Source organism: Ictidomys tridecemlineatus, chromosome 11 (assembly GCF_052094955.1).
Source record: "Ictidomys tridecemlineatus isolate mIctTri1 chromosome 11, mIctTri1.hap1, whole genome shotgun sequence".
Lineage (NCBI taxonomy): Eukaryota > Metazoa > Chordata > Mammalia > Rodentia > Sciuridae > Ictidomys > Ictidomys tridecemlineatus.
Genome location: NC_135487.1, coordinates 91,223,493 through 91,239,471, shown reverse-complemented (window position 1 = coordinate 91,239,471; position 15,979 = coordinate 91,223,493). Strand labels below are relative to the sequence as shown.

The 15,979-nt window shown below is 37.2% G+C and overlaps 1 protein-coding gene across 4 annotated transcripts in view; it reads left to right on the top strand.

The window, feature by feature from the left end:
- Vav3 (vav guanine nucleotide exchange factor 3) overlaps positions 1-15,979 on the top strand; it is a 349,120-nt gene that overhangs the window by 160,854 nt on the left and 172,287 nt on the right. For all 4 annotated transcript variants that reach the window (XM_078026845.1, XM_021735809.3, XM_005339106.5 and 1 more), the window contains exons 5-10: positions 3,083-3,191; positions 4,819-4,911; positions 7,547-7,615; positions 9,419-9,522; positions 10,713-10,812; positions 15,073-15,168. In XM_078026845.1, the coding sequence (XP_077882971.1) occupies positions 3,083-3,191; positions 4,819-4,911; positions 7,547-7,615; positions 9,419-9,522; positions 10,713-10,812; positions 15,073-15,168 (571 nt within the window). The remainder of the gene's footprint in view (positions 1-3,082; positions 3,192-4,818; positions 4,912-7,546; positions 7,616-9,418; positions 9,523-10,712; positions 10,813-15,072; positions 15,169-15,979) is intronic.

The following is a 15,979-nucleotide window of genomic DNA, read 5'->3' as shown; positions in this document are numbered from 1 at the left end:
GTTTGTATGCACTATCAGTGTCCTGTAATACCACCATGTTTTTAGGTGTCTACTGTTACTGCAGTTTTCAAATGAGAAAACCAAAATTTGAAAAGCTAAGTAACTTTCTGGAGGTAATAGAACTAGCAAATAGCAGACCTTGGATTTAAAAATTAGGCCGTTCTTCGGGCCTGGAGTTTTCTTAGTCATTGCACTGACTCATGGGTGCTTCCTGACACGACCCTCTAAAGCTTTTAGCAGGAGAGCAGAAGAGGCAAGAGCTGCCTGGAGCCAGACGAATTGTGGCCAGCAGCTCTTCCTTGAGTAGGTGACATTCAGAGTGGCCTTGAAGTCCCATACTTTAGCTAGTAAGAATACTTTCTTATCTTCCCTTAAAACTCCCAAGAACTCTGACATGAAGTATGATAGATGCTATCTTCATTAGGTCCCTGTAAGATTCTTGATCCTAGAATCAGATTCTTTAAAGCATTTGGAAGAATGCATTATTTCTGGCACTGTGTGATGATGTTGTTCTTTTAAAAACTCCACTGAAGGTCACTGATACCTATTAATTTTGTAGCCTTCCCTCATCTTGTTCTGCTCACTGGTGTTTCCACACAAGACTGAGTGTGTTTGGGCTGGCGTTAGGAGGCAAAGCAGGAGCACTGGGACTGAGAGTGGGAGAATAGATTTCACAGTTCATTTTCCTTCTGAACAGAACCCGCCATGCAGAACCCGTGCTTTCATTGTTTCTTATCTTCGCTCCCTTGTGCTCTCACCAGCCCTTCCTGTCCTTTGTTGTGTACAGAAAATGCTCAAACCCACTTAACTGCCCCCACTGTTCCCTGACCAGAGTACCAGCCGGGATAGCCGCTGTTGTAGAAATAGTGGAACTGCCCCAGCCTGGCCTGCCATTTCCTCAGATTTCCAAAGCAGAAGCTGAGTGGCATCCTTCACTCCTTTCCCCTCTAAAATTCTCACGGGTCACGAAATCTGTTTTACTGTCTCCTGTTCTCTGTGTCCCTCTCACCTGCCCTACCCTAGTTAAGACTCTCTCACTCACAGTAGGTTGCACCTTGCCTTACTGATCTCCCTGTCTGTCTCTTGTCCCTCCTGGAGACCCTCATCTAAATAACTCCCTGTGGGTTCCCAGATGTGCAGTGGGAGGTTGAATTCACAGAGTGCCTGGCTCTCCTGTCCCTCCAGTAGTCTTCCCTGCTTGCCTGGACACAGTGAATGGGGTGCTAATCCGGGCATGGTCAGGCTTATCACTCTTCTTTCGCCCTTGTTAGTGTCTTTTTTTTTTCCTGGAATGCTCTTCCCCTCTTTTTATTCAGTGGGGGCATGTGTCACCCCACTGGGTTTTAAGTTCCATGAGAACTAAACTTGGTCTCCCTGGTCTGCAGCCGTATGTCTGGGAACACAATATTTTCACAGAAAATATCTATTGAATAAACTGATAAATATATTCAAGATGCAGCTCAGATGTCATATCTTCTGTGAAACCTTCCTCTGATCTCTTTAGTGAGTTATTTTTACTCCTTTGTATGCTCCAGTATTATACACTGTCTCTATCATTGCACACACAGAATTGTGTATTTATGTGCTATTCTCCATGCTAGGCAACAGGCAGGTTCTTGATCTGTACATTTTGAGCACTAAAGAGCCTGATACTCAGGCAGTTCTTAGTAAATGTCTGTTGAATGGATGGATGGGTGGGTAGGTGGGTGGACAAGTGACTCTGGAATGATTTTTTCTCAGAGCAGAATTCTCTGAAACTTCTGTTACCACCAAATCTTTCTCACTTAATATACCTTCCTTTTCTGTACATGTTTGACAGTTTATTCCTGTCAAATACCCTCAAATAATCCTTCATGACAAACATAAACAGCTTTGTGGGTTATACTTCCATTGAAAAATGTTCCAAGTTGTAGACTGACATTTATAGTTACAGTGTTTTTATTTTTGTTATATCATTTTTAACATTCTATCTGCACAAGCCCAGGAGAGGTACTCAGGGCTGGTGGTATTAAAGGAGTTGAATTTCTTTCTCATTAATGCTTCTTCCAACATCTCTATATTGGTTCTTCCCAATCTTTGGGAAAATTAGTTGGTAGAGGCATTTACAGAAGTCTTGAACTGGAAGGAAAAACTTCCAGGTAGTAGAGGAACATGCAGTGGCTGGAGCACCTTGACTGAGGAGTGGATTCAGTCTCATCTGAGGGGCTTGGGGTAGATGGACCCGTCAATCACTGTGTAAGTGTTCATGGAAGCTTGAAAAATGGGGATTATTTTTAACTGCCAGAAGACCAGCAGATTTTAAGTGTTTTTTTTTTTTTAACAGATCTTAGATGATTTTAAAGATCGTACCCTTCCCCACTTAAAGAAATGTGAATAGATTAAAGCAGAATCTGGGTGAAGGGGGATCAGAGGTACTCTCTGAGTGGGCTGGTTTGAAAATCACTGGCTTAGATAATGGTAATAACCTTGAAGAAATGAATGCTGTTAACAGAGCACTTTCAACATATTAGATACTCCTAACTCTCCAGCTCTCTCCATTTTATACCCTTTAATATGGGTAATGAAACTGAGGTCTCCAAACATGAGAAAAGTGGGGACACTGTGTGATGGAGTGGTTAATACAAAAGTGAGCCAGACTTGCTTTCAAATCATTGCTCTGCTATAGATTAGCTGTGTTATCTCTGGCAATTCAAATAACTTTTTGGTCTCGCAACTTTCTCTTTAATGAATCAAATAATAAGGCATATCTAATAAGACAGCTAATGCTGGAAGAATAGGGTGAGACAAGATCTGCAGAATGATCACCTGTGAGCTTACACAGAGTGACTAACTAGTAAATGTCAGCTGCTGCCACCCTCACTGTTGAATTCTGTTGTCATCATTCTTGTTAGCAGGGACCAAGCTCTAATGTGAGCCTTTTGAGTCTTTCCACTGATTCCATTTTTCTCTCTGCATTTTATACTAAAACCAGTAGAAAACTTTTAATCTATTTTTTTTTTAACCAAACCCCAGTAGGCTATTTCTAGCTATTGCATTTACTGCATAATGGAAAATGACCTTTACGTGGTGTCCTTTGTTTTAGTGAAACCCGAGTACAAGATGAAGAAGATCTCTATGACTGTGTTTATGGGGAAGATGAAGGTGGAGAAGTTTATGAGGACTTAATGAAAGCAGAGGAAGCCCATCAACCTGTAGGATTTTTACTTGTTTCTTAAATTACTCTTGAGTGTTTTATTAGGAAAGTGATTACTTGTAAGACTAAGTAATGTAATTATTATGTAACCTCTGCTGGAATATTCTTTGTTTGTTTTAACTTCCTTATAAGTAGGCGATTGTGTAACAATAAAACCTATCTATGTAACTGTGACTTATTCCTGCATTTGGAGCCATAAGCATGACATTTTATTGCTCATAATAACCGTAGGAGATCTTTAGTCTAATCCTTTCATTTTACCAGTAAAGAAGCCGAGTCTGAGAGGTAAATGACATGCCAGTCAGCTACATAATGGCACAGTCGCAATAGAAAGTAATTTCAGTGAATCATGAAATTATACTGTTATGAAAGTAAATCTTCTCTTACAAAGCAGGTAAATTTTTTCCTTTAAATTTAATGTAAGATAAAATATATGTTAAAGGATATTTCTTCCCATTTGTTAGGTTGTATTGTGAGGTATCTTCCCCTTTTGTTTCATTATAAATGTCCTTGCTTTCTTATACTACTTTGTAAACTTAGTTATAGATACTGTCATGCCCAGTGTATCTGGACCCTCAAAAGTTTTATCTGCCCTGACTCTATCTAGAACACTCAAGTAAGAATTTCTTTGAGTTATCTTCTTATGGATAGTTTGAGATTTTAACAAGTCAGTTACTTAGGCTTTTATTAACACTCAGTTTTTTGCTCTGGCCTACCGCACAGGGGTGATGGCCTGCCCAGAGCCTCACTGGGGAGCTTCTATGGGGTGGAGACAAGTCACCAGGCCTATGTTTGGGAAATATAAAAATGTGTGTTTTAACTCACTGCAGGAGTGGATGCCACCTCTAGTTCATTTCCAGAGTAATTTTAGGTCAAGTATCATCTGTACCTACTGTAATTATTAACTGCTTTGGTGCCAGCAGATTCTTCAGTGACACCCCTGGGGACAGTCATCCCTCACCTGACAGTGCTATTCAGTTTATATGGGACAGGGTTAACAGGAGTAATAATTTAGTTGTTTAGGGTCCTTCTTAAGTGCCTGGCAAAGCTCCAAGTGCTTCACATCATTTATCTCATTAGAACTCCCTGTAATTTTCTCTATTTTACAAAAGAGAAAACAGAGCCACAGAGAAATTTGTAACTTGTTCAGAGTTATAAAGCTAATAACAATAAAACTGGTATTTGAACCTAATTCCATCTTATCCCCAAATCTTTGATCTTAGTACTGTGCTCTGCCAACTTTAATCCTAAACACTTAGTAAAAGAGCCAAGCACTAAGATGTTAATGCTTGGAAGAAATATTTGAAGGTTTTACTTACTAAATATCTTTTAAGTATTTTTATATTTATTTCTGTAGCACATGTGAAATATGCCGTGTATTAAAGGAACTGTTATACCGTTTCCAGATTCATTAACATTTTTAATGAAAGGGATGTGTTAATTTTTCATTTACATTGTTTAAAATTAAACATACCAAACGTGTAGCGAATATAGTTAAGTACGTCTTTCAGTTGTGTGTTTTATTAGATGGAAATGCAATGATTTTCATCTCTTTGTATCTGCTACCAGATAGATTTATACATGTGTTTGATTAAGTAATTTTATTTTTATCATTTTAACTGCAGAAATGTCCAGAAAATGATATACGAAGCTGTTGCCTAGCAGAGATTAAGCAGACAGAAGAAAAATATACAGAAACCTTAGAGTCAATAGAAAAGGTAAGTCATCGGGTACCGATGCTGAAATGCTGCCTCACACAGTTACCACCTGAGCCCCTCAGTTTCCACTGAGCCTGTGAGTGTGCATTTCCAATTCTCAGTTGTACTTTGCATTAAAGCCAGGCACCGGAGGACAAATATCACCTGAAGTCACTCTCAGTAGGATCTAGAAACACTGAAGGCAAAGAAGTGGAGTAGAGCAGTGTTGTCCAGAGGCTTAGGTGGCTGGGGTGGGAGGAGATAGGGTGATGTTGGTCAAAGGAAGTAGAATTACAGTTAGATAGGAGGAGTATCTTAAAAACTGTGTCCAGAATAGGCAAAAACAGAGAAAGAAAGTAGTTAAGTGATTGTCTGGGGCTGCATGGTGTTGGTAATAGGCATAGGTGGTGAGAGATAGGACAGGGGTAGAGAAGAAGATATTAATGGATACAGAATTTCTCTTTTGGCTGATAAAAGTGTTCCACAATCGATTGTGGTCATGTTTGCACAACTGTGTGAACATACTAATAAACGTTGGGCTGTATGCTTTAAATGGGTGGATTGTATAATATGTAAATTATGTCTCAATAAAGCACTTTTAAAAAAGGAAAAAGGAAGAATATCAAAGCAGATTATTCATTCCATAGATTTGTTGATTTCTTTATATCTGAGAGGCACTGTTTTAGGAACTGAGGCTGTAGCAGTCAACCTGACAGGACTCTGGTACTTTCTGTCTCATGGTTTAGAATGAAAGCACATAAGGATGGTAAGTTCTCTCAAGAGAAACAAGTTGGGGGAAAGGGGAGAACGTGGGGAGAAGGAAGGTAGAGAGAATGATAATGGAAGGTCTTTGTGATGAGATGGTGTGTTTAAACTGAGAGCCAGTGCATTGAAGGCACAAGCCATGCACATGTGCAGGGACGAGAGTTCTAGGAGAGAGACCCTCAGGTGGGAGAGTATTCAGACTGTGCTTCAGGGAACAGCAGCAGTCCAGCAGGGCTGGAACAGAATGAGCAAAGGGGAGTGCACGGTTCAGAGAGCAGCCTATATGGGGACAAAAGCTAGGACATTTTAAGCAGATGTGATACAATAGCAGTTAAAATCTTGAACATCTCATTTTGGCTCTTGTGAACAAGGGCTGGAAGTGAGAGAAAAATTAGATGCATGTTGTAATTTTCATGATGACAGAAAATGGTGGTATTGATAGAAGTGGCAAGCGATATTCAGATTCAGAAGGTATTTTAAAAGTAGAGTCTCCTGGCTTGGGTGATGGATTAGGCAAAAGGATGTGAAGAAAGAGAGGGATCAAGGATGACTACTAGGTTTGGCTTGAGCCAGTGCATGAATGGTAAAGATGCTTACTGAGATGGGGAAGGAAGGGTTGAGGATCATGAATCTGTGGAACATATTAAATTTGTGATACCTCTTGGACTTCTGGTGGGGTGTATTGAGGAACATGTCAGTCTGGCAGTAATGGGAAATGTTGAACTGATGAACACATTGGGCCTTTATCATCACACAGTGAAATTTAAGGCTGTGGAACTAAGTGAGATTACTCCAGGGAATGCATGCTCTAAGGGAGAAGGTTTGAGGCCACTCCTGCTGACTTTCACATTTAGAGGTTAGGAAAATGAGAACCAGGAAGAAAGGTTTAGGTTTAGGAAAAGATAAAGGTATGGAAGAGTTGTTGAGGACTGTGAGAGATTAAATGGACCAGGGTTTTTTAACAGGACTGTGTAGCATTATAGGAGCCATAGAATTTCATGGTCATATTTAAAATTAGACTATCACTCTAGTTCATGCTTAATTTGTTAGATATAGGTACAAAAGTCAGGGTTTGGTTTTCTAGAAAAGCACAATGGAAGAAAAGATGGAAAGCAAGTATGCAGAGAAATAACTCTGATGATGGTTTGTGATTATAAAGTGGGTAGGGAGGAAAGTGGGGACATGAGGGATATGGACATCCAGTGGATTAGCAGACCCTGTGGGGCTGAACAATTTCTTGTTACAGTAGGAGGTAGGGATTCGAGAGGTGAGTTCCTGAAATTAACCTATAAAGCATGTATGTTATTTGATAAAAACACGGTGTTCAGGTATGACCATGAGATTTGGGAGCTGAGCTAGACTGGAGCATAAGATTATTAGAGGCCAATAATCTTATGTTGTGAGTAAGATTAGAGGCTCGGCTGTTGGGAGGATCATCTGCACAGATTCTGAGATTGCCAAGGATGAAAAAGGTATGGCAGACTTGGAACTAAAATTCTCACATATTGGGGGGAAAGTGATGTACAAATTGCATAAACAGATTATTGATCTCAAATGTCTATAATCTTTTACAAAGTGTGTTTTGGGGATGTTTTCTATAAGTCCTCAAATGTATCTCCAGTGTCATTGTTTACCAACTTGGCCAATGTGTTCTTTCTTCTCAGAGTACTTACTGTCTGAACCTTTTATTATGTACTTCAAATATGATAGCTTGTATTTATTTCTTTATATCTCAAGCATAAAACCTTTAAGAGAATAATTTCTACTTTTTTGGTATTTATAATGTTGATTAACAAATGAATTCAGTAATTTTTGTTTGTTGATTAAAAACTCGTTATATTGATTAGGGCAAGTTAAGGGTAATTATTGCTTCCCTCTTCTCTCCTGGTAGTATTTCATGGCACCACTGAAGAGATTTCTTACACCAGCAGAATTTGATTCAGTATTCATCAACATTCCTGTAAGTAAAAATATGATAGCTAAAATTGTGATGCACTTCTGTAAAATCCTCATTTTCTCAGTAGGCTCCAGATTCCTATTATAACACTCTCCTGTGTTCTCTAAGAATTTTGACCCTATTTTTGCTTCCCAAATTTTTCTGCCCTTACTTTCTTGAAAAACTGATATGTCATATCTTTAGTCAAAATGCATGTAGGAACACGAATGGAAAAATAAGATGTGTTCTTTCTAACTGTCGCAAGGAGGTAGTTCGAGGTAATTAAATGATCCTTAGTACTACTCTGTGTCTTCTAGGGTTCTGTCCAGCCCACTTCTCTCTGCTCTAGTGCTCCTTTAGCTCCTAGGATGTCAGTTACCTCTACCTAACTCTCTACCTCTACTTCCTTAGCCTCTGGACTTTGATGCTTCCAATGACTCTCACATCTGAAACAGCTTTCTTATAATTTACTGGACTATTTTAATGATAAAATGTGAAAATATTTTCTTCACATTTATGCATGCATTTCAAGTTTCAGGGCATCTTAGAATCCTAAATGGAGATTTGCTCAGAAATGTAGAATCAAAGGAAATGCTGCATCCAACGAAGTGCTGTCAGGCAAGATTCAGAATGTTAGACCTCTAGAACTTGCTTTTTAGTTCATATGTACACACACGGATGGGTGTACATGTGCATACGCACACACATGTAAGAGCTTCCATGTATAGGCTTTCTCATATCACATTAAAAAATCCCTTTTGAGTCTCTTATGTTCTGTGTTTCTGATCACCAGGTGATAAGTTCTGGCATGTTGTCCTTATCCCTGATTAAGACCAAATAAACACATCCTCATTGGCTTGTAACATTGTGAGCATTTTCTTTCAGTTTTATCAAACAAAGATCTGGCATAAAATAAACCGCACAGACTAGCAAACAGGGATCCTAATCCATTTATGTGTGATCATTCTTAGAACCCATTGACAGTCCTCATCCTTAAGGCCTGTGCTCCTCAACAACATGATAAGGCCAACATCCAGGTTTAATTATTGCCCTACTACAGAAAGAGCATTCTGTGGCATCTCTGTGTGCTTCAAGGTCCAAAGGAAGAGATAAAGGGAAAATTGGTACCTTGACTCAAATTTCCTGTCTGTGACATGTGTTTACTGGCAGTTGAAAATTACTCGCTTATCAGGAAAAATGTAGAATTCTGTCTTTTGAGTTGCTTTAGTAAATTGTCTAGTACAATTCATTTGCTTCTTATTTATGCCATTAGTTGTCTGGTTTCAAGTAATTTAGTCTGATTATTGTTAACTTATCACCAGGACACCACTAATTGACCAGAGTACAAATCTACATTTCTATGTCCTAAGGACATGAATCATTACTTTATTCTGTCAATAAAACATTAAGTACTTGGGAAGTTTTATTTAAAAATTTGCAGCAATTATAAAAATGAAAAAGCTATACATATTTTTGTACAAGAAATAAATTATCCTTTAATAGCCAGTGGGATAATTTCTTTCTTCACAGGACACAGACATTTCTAGTCAGATCTGAAATTGCTATTTCCCATGCCTGTCTCTCTTTCTTTCTCTTCCTTTCTCCCTCCTCATTTCCCTTTTCTTCTCCCTCTTCTTCCTTTACCTCTTCCCCTTCTGCTCTCCCTCCTCCACCCTGCCTTCCTCCCTTCTAAATCTTCCTCTCTTCCTTAATGGTAGCAGGTTTATATATTGAGAACATTCAGCATATCCTGAGTGGCAAGTCCAGTATATTTGGGTATATTTTTGGTTCTGACTACTCTTCTTTCCCATTGTTTTCTTTTCTAAGGAACTTGTAAAAGTTCATCGGAACTTAATGCAAGAAATTCATGATTCCATTGTAAATAAAAATGACCAGAATTTGTATCAAGTTTTCATTAACTACAAGGAAAGGTAACTCTTGAATTTAAAACCTTGTCGGTATTAGTTTATAATTATGGTGAAAACTAGTATGAAAATGGCTAATAGCTATTAACTATAGTTGTTACAGTACTAGCTAGATAGTATTAGGATATGGGACGGTTGATCTCAGGGTATTAGTTTGAGCTTTTTATGTATGTTAACTTTTGCATGGTAAATCAAAAGGCAGAGGTTCTTCCTCTGGCCTTGTCTCGACTAAATGATGTAATCTTGTACTAAGTCATTTTAACTCTCTGAGCCTCTTTTTTCCCAATTCATGAGCATCAGGGGCAGAATAGCAGGAACCTAATGCCCCTTCCAACTCAAGTATTTTATGATTTTCTATTTTGGAGAATTAGCCTCAAAGTCAGTTTCTCTTTCTGAATTGAAACAAACAAAACAAAACTCCTGAATGATTCATAAGAATCGGAATATCAAGAAATTTTACTTAAAATGTTCTCTCATTTAAGCAATACAGTTTCTAGTACTAAGAAATGGCTAATGAATTGCTTTGCATCAACATTTAGATAAATACTAACAATTTATTAGTAGTTTTTTTTCTGGCAGAGGGTTAAAAGAGACAATAAATCAAACAGTTTCTTTACAAAATATCTGTATTAGAGAGATGGCCTTCCTGGACAGACTCAGACTCTGAACAGTTATGAGTTATCTCATAGTTCAGGCCTCTCATTTCCACTTTTTATATGATGTATGTTCCTTAATTAAAAAGTAGTAAGGAGTGGGAGGTTTATTAATGAGTGGCGTCATAGTGATTGCAGTGAGCTTATAATGGAAAAAATAAAATGGTTTTGAGAGTGAGTATACATTCCAAGTTTATTTCTAATAGCTTAACAATAAATTTTTAATATTTTGAGGTATAAATATACACATCTACTCAAATGACATTGTCATTAAGCCAGATCATAAAATGTACCTGATATAAAAATGTACATGGAAATTAATCTTATTCAAATTTGGAATTAAAAATGAGTCTTTTTATTACTGTAAATATGAGTGACCTGCATTCTTTGTATTTGTGTTATGTGTTAAAAAGGATTCTACTGTTGCTTTGATTATCCTCAGCTGTGATTTTAAAGAGATGAAAAGTTATACACTTTCCCCCCCTCCACCTGATTTTTTGCTTTTGTCTAACAGATTTCTTCCTCTCTCTTTTTCCTTTTCAGATTGGTTATTTATGGGCAGTACTGCAGTGGAGTGGAGTCAGCCATCTCTAATTTAGATTATATTTCTAAAACAAAAGAAGATGTCAGACTGAAATTAGAGGTGTCTATTTTTTCTTTTTTTTCATGACATAAACTAAAATCAACTTAAAAGCAATGTATTCCTCTTCCTGACCAATGCAACACTACATTATTCCATGTATTCTAAATATAATTTCATAAAATATTTAACAGATCGCTTTATAAAATAACAATGTGGTAGTAATAATAATGGGCAAAATCTAACTTTTATGTTTCTGTGTTTTATATAATCTTCTTAGGTCTCCCTGACTTTGTGAGATGTGTACAATTAAGTTTCTCATTTTCCTAATAAGAAAGTTGAGGTTTGGAGAGATGATGAGTAATTTGCCAGCCTCACCTAGGTAGTAAGAGGTACAGGATGAATAAGATAATGTATGTGGATTTAAAAGCAGAGTTTAAGAAGGGCATAGATATTGTTTATAAGACAGAAGACAAACATAAATATGATAAGGCTGAGAGGACTGTGATAAGTTCTGCTTTGGCGGGTTCTAAGAGTAAGATGAGATTACTTCAGGGACCACAGATTGTGGAAAGTTTATCTGCAGAGGCAGCGTGTGAGCTAGCTTCTTGAAGAGTGGGGTTGATTTTGGTAGTTGAAATTCCGTAAGGGCATTCTGGAGGAGTTATGTGTCTTGATGGGAAGAGTGAGGAAAGTTTGAGATGTGGCCAGTTGATTGGGGGAAGTAGAGCACATGGTTACAAAAGAAAGAGTGGAAGCTGATTTATGTTAAGTCATGGTTTTTGTACATCATGTATGTATTTTTCCACCAGAAGAGTTTATACTTTAAAAGAGCTTTTGAAAAACAATTGTTACATAAATTATCATCTTAAATATATATCATCCTTGTGTTTGATCTTCTTAAATTTCAGGTAAGGAAATGAGGTCAACTGTTATATGTCCACGTGTGGCTTTTTTGCTTCTTCAACATCCCCTTTCCTCTTTTGAGTTGAGTTTGTCAGTGAGGTCCAATGACAAATGGGAAAAAGGCAGACGATTTTCAAATAAGAACCCTATTTTGGTAGATCCAGCAAAATTTCATAATTCTCAACTCTCACAAAGGAAACTATTGCTTAGGAAGTTTACCCATTAGCAGGTCACCAAGTAACTGTCCTGAATCAATATCATAGATCTTTTTTTCTTTGCCTCTTAGTGTCCCTTGATGGTGTTGACCTTTATGGCTGGAGATAGGTTAATCACTGCTCAACAGTATTCTTGCAAGACTGTTAATGTGAAAGATTCTTGCTCCTCTTTAGAAAATAGAGACTCAAAGTTTAGTGATAAGCCAGCTTGATACGAATTAAAATATCATAATAAAACAAAACTTTACAACTGATATAAGTAGTTTCTAGCAGAGCAGCTATTAGTTTTTTTAAATTTTAAATAAAGATACAAAATTGTGGTTCAAGATAGGAGTCAGCGGGTTGTCAATCAAACTTCCTTTATCTTCTCAGTCTTGTCGGATTGCCTGCTCTTCTTCTTTCAGAATCAGTGTCAAAGTCCTGCCCACTGACCACACTCTGGGTCTCTAGGTGCAGTCTCTATCAGTCTTAGGGAAGAAGTGGGCTTCAGACAGAGTGTGAAATGCTCAGGGGCAGGTGGTGTCAATTGTCCTTTCTGGGCCCCACTGCCTTTCATGTGACCATTGGCCTGATTTGGAAGTGTTTAATCAGATGCTGTACCACTTCAACAAGTCCTCTGTTGGAGTTGCCTTCTGCAGGCCCCAGCATGACAGACGAAAAGCTGCCTTGTTCTTAGTGTTGCTGACTTCTTCCTGTCTTCTGCTTTGTGGTTATTTTTGTTCTTATTGATTTTTTTTTTTTTTTTGGTATTTTTCTTCTCTACTTTGGAACCAAAATAACTTGGGGTAAAAGGTGATGGAGTCTCTTTAGCTTTCCCTATGAGGCCTGAACCTGATTCCTTTTTATTTTCCTTCCAATTAAAATTGACTTTAGGCTATGTAAGTGAGTAGATACTATTTCTATCCTTTATTTGCTTTCAATAAAAATGTCTACACTTTATTTACTTTCAGTATCAATAAGCATTTTATACCCCATTCTTCAGCCCCTAGTTGTAGCTCATGCCAGTAATATTGTTATTTTTACTTCTTGAACCCATGCCATAGAATTTTTTTTAATATTTATTTTTTTAGTTTTAGGTGGACACAATATCTTTTCTTTTATCTTTATGTGGTGTTGAGGATCAAACCCAGTGCCTCGCGCATGCCAGGCGAGTGCGCTACTACTTGAGCCACATCCCCAGCCCTATGCCGTGGAATTTAAAGGAACTAACAGTTTTAAACTAACATCCATAACATTGTGGCTTTTAAATGTGTAACTTTCTGCTCCTAACACTGTTGCAATGGCATAATATATGACCTGTGAGTTGCAGCATCCATTCCAAGCAGCTTAAAATGTAGTTGGGGAGAGAAAACCTACCCATTGTAAAAACATTTATTCTCCTGTTTGACACCCATGATTCAGAACTCTCTATAAGAAAGTAAGAAATGAGTTGAAATTGTTATTGTTCTGTGTTACTCAGTTTCATATCACTATAACCAAAATGCCTGCCTATAATTAGTTGGAGGAAGAAAAGTCTATTTGGACTCATAATTTTAGATATCTCAGTCCATGGTTGGTTGACTCCATTGCTCTAGACTTGATGTGAGGCAGACCATCATGCTGGAAGAGCATGGTGGGGGAGCATTGCTCAGTTCACGGCAGCCAGGAAGCAGAGAGATGGGAGCCAGGGACAAGATATAGTCCCAAGTACCTATCCCCAGTGACCTATCTCCTCCAGCCTTGCCTAGCTGCCTACAGGTACTACCCAATAGTCCATTCAGATTATTATTTCAACCCAATTGATTAATCCAATGATGAGGTTACAGCTCTCATAATACCTCTGAACATTAATGCATTGCCTAACTCATGATCTTTTTGGGAGGACACTTGTAGATCCAAATCATAACATCTTCCAGTAAATTACAATAATTGATAAAACACAAGCTAACATGTTGGGAAATTGTTTCAGTTTATTTTGCCTAAGATTTGTAGTCAAACACACTCAGTAAGCCACTATGGTTATTGGAATTAATGGTGTTTGCTCTATGGCTCCTGGTAATACATCTTCCAATGTTCTAAGAAAGCTAAGTGTGGGCAAACGGGGAACATGTCAGCAAGCAAGTATTTCTTAACATAAATCCTTCCATGTACTGAAAAAGTCTTTGAAATAGGTTGTGCAGTCGCATGAGGATTTTGGATTTATGTGGTGGTTCACTACTAATGATGTTTTTGTAACTTTATTTTTAATGACACCACAGGTATGTTATAAATGGTAAAATCAGAAAAGTAACTTGTCCAAGGCCACTCAACCAAAAGTTACCAAGCCTTGGCCTGAATTCATGCTTTGCCATCTCAAATTCAAAGCATTTTTCTTCGCATCAGAATTACTGTCAAAAGGGAATAAGGGAGTAAATGCTATTTTTAAATAAACTTCAAAGAAATACTAATGTGAGATTAAGAAGATAAAATCTGAGGCTTTTAAAAACATTGAGTTAATAGGCTTATAGATTCACAAATTTTCAGGCTCCTGGTAATACATCTTCCAATGTATTCTCAAATATTCTCTTTCATTCAGTTCAATAAATGTTTATTAAGCAAATACTGGATTCTGATAGATGTAAAGGACATATGAAAGGTTTAAAGGATATGTTGGGGAAGACACATGTAAATATAAATATAATTTATATAACTATATATTTATAAATTTATATAATTATGGAGATTATCTATAATCATATATATATATATATATATATATATATATATATATATATATAAAATTAAGTGACCCACAGGCGTTCATAGAGAAAGGTGGAGGAAGGGAAAGGGAAAACACAATTTTGATTGGGACTATTCCTAAAGACCTAGAAGCATAGTTCTTAAAGAGGATGATGAGTGACTTGTTCTTGATGTCTCCCACTGGGGGAGACTGGCAGAAGTAGAGCTATGAGGGTAGACTGAAGAAGATCCTGGAGATATATGATTTTGCACTAGAAAAAATAATATGCATTAATAAAATAGTTCTCTTTGAGTCATATTTGATTCAAAATACTATAAGTTCTGTTTGTTTTTAAAATCTACCTTGTATTATTTAGAGAGGATGATTATTTAAAAAAAGCAAAATATTTAGAGTATAATGGTCCTTCTTATAGACTCTGCAACTTTTAATGTTTAAGACTTCCCTTGAGAAAACTAACAGCAATTTGAAAAAACGTTTCCTTAGGAATGTTCCAAAAGAGCAAATAATGGGAAATTTACTCTTCGAGATTTGCTTGTGGTTCCTATGCAACGTGTTTTAAAGTATCACCTTCTTCTCCAGGTATGTAACTGAAAACTGCTTATTGCTCATTTATTTGTTCAAAAGATATTTAAAAAGCATCAGCTGTGTTTTGGCTCTCTTTCCTTAAAGTTTTAAATTATTGTATGGCTAAATGGGAAATGTTCAGAATAACTGGACAATTTTTTTTTTTTTTGGTGGTGCTGGGGTTTGAACCCAGGGCCTTGTGCATTTGAGGCAAGCACTCTACCAACTGAGCTCTATCCCCAGCCCATATTTGGACATTTTAAAAAATTATTTATTCTTTTTATATATACATGATGGTAGAGTGTATTTTGACATATGCATACATGGAGTATATCTTCCCATTCTTGTGGCTGTACATGATGTGGAGTTACACTGGTTGTACATTCATGTATGAACATAGAAAAGTTATGTTTGATACATTCTACTGGGCATTTAGCTGGGCATTTTTAGTTGGGCATTTTTTCCTCCTTTCAGTAAAGATGATTTGGTATTTGCCACAAAGTTATAGTCTGTGTCCATCAAACAGGACAGGCTAAAAAAAAAATGAGGCAAAACAAAAACAAAGATATGCCCCCTGCCAAGTCTTCTGTAGTTAGCAGTAATCATTTATTAGTGTTTCACTGCTTCTGAATTTGGGGAGATTAATCATATTAGACCCTTTGCATTGTATCAAGTGTAAAAGGTTTGTGTCACATTCTGTATTGTTTTCTACTGTACTAAATTGTAAGAAGACTACATTTATTTTGAAGTGATTCTTGTTATAACCCACAAAGCTTATGGTTTCCACGGTTAGTCTTCTAATGAGGGTGGAGAGTCTTATAAATTT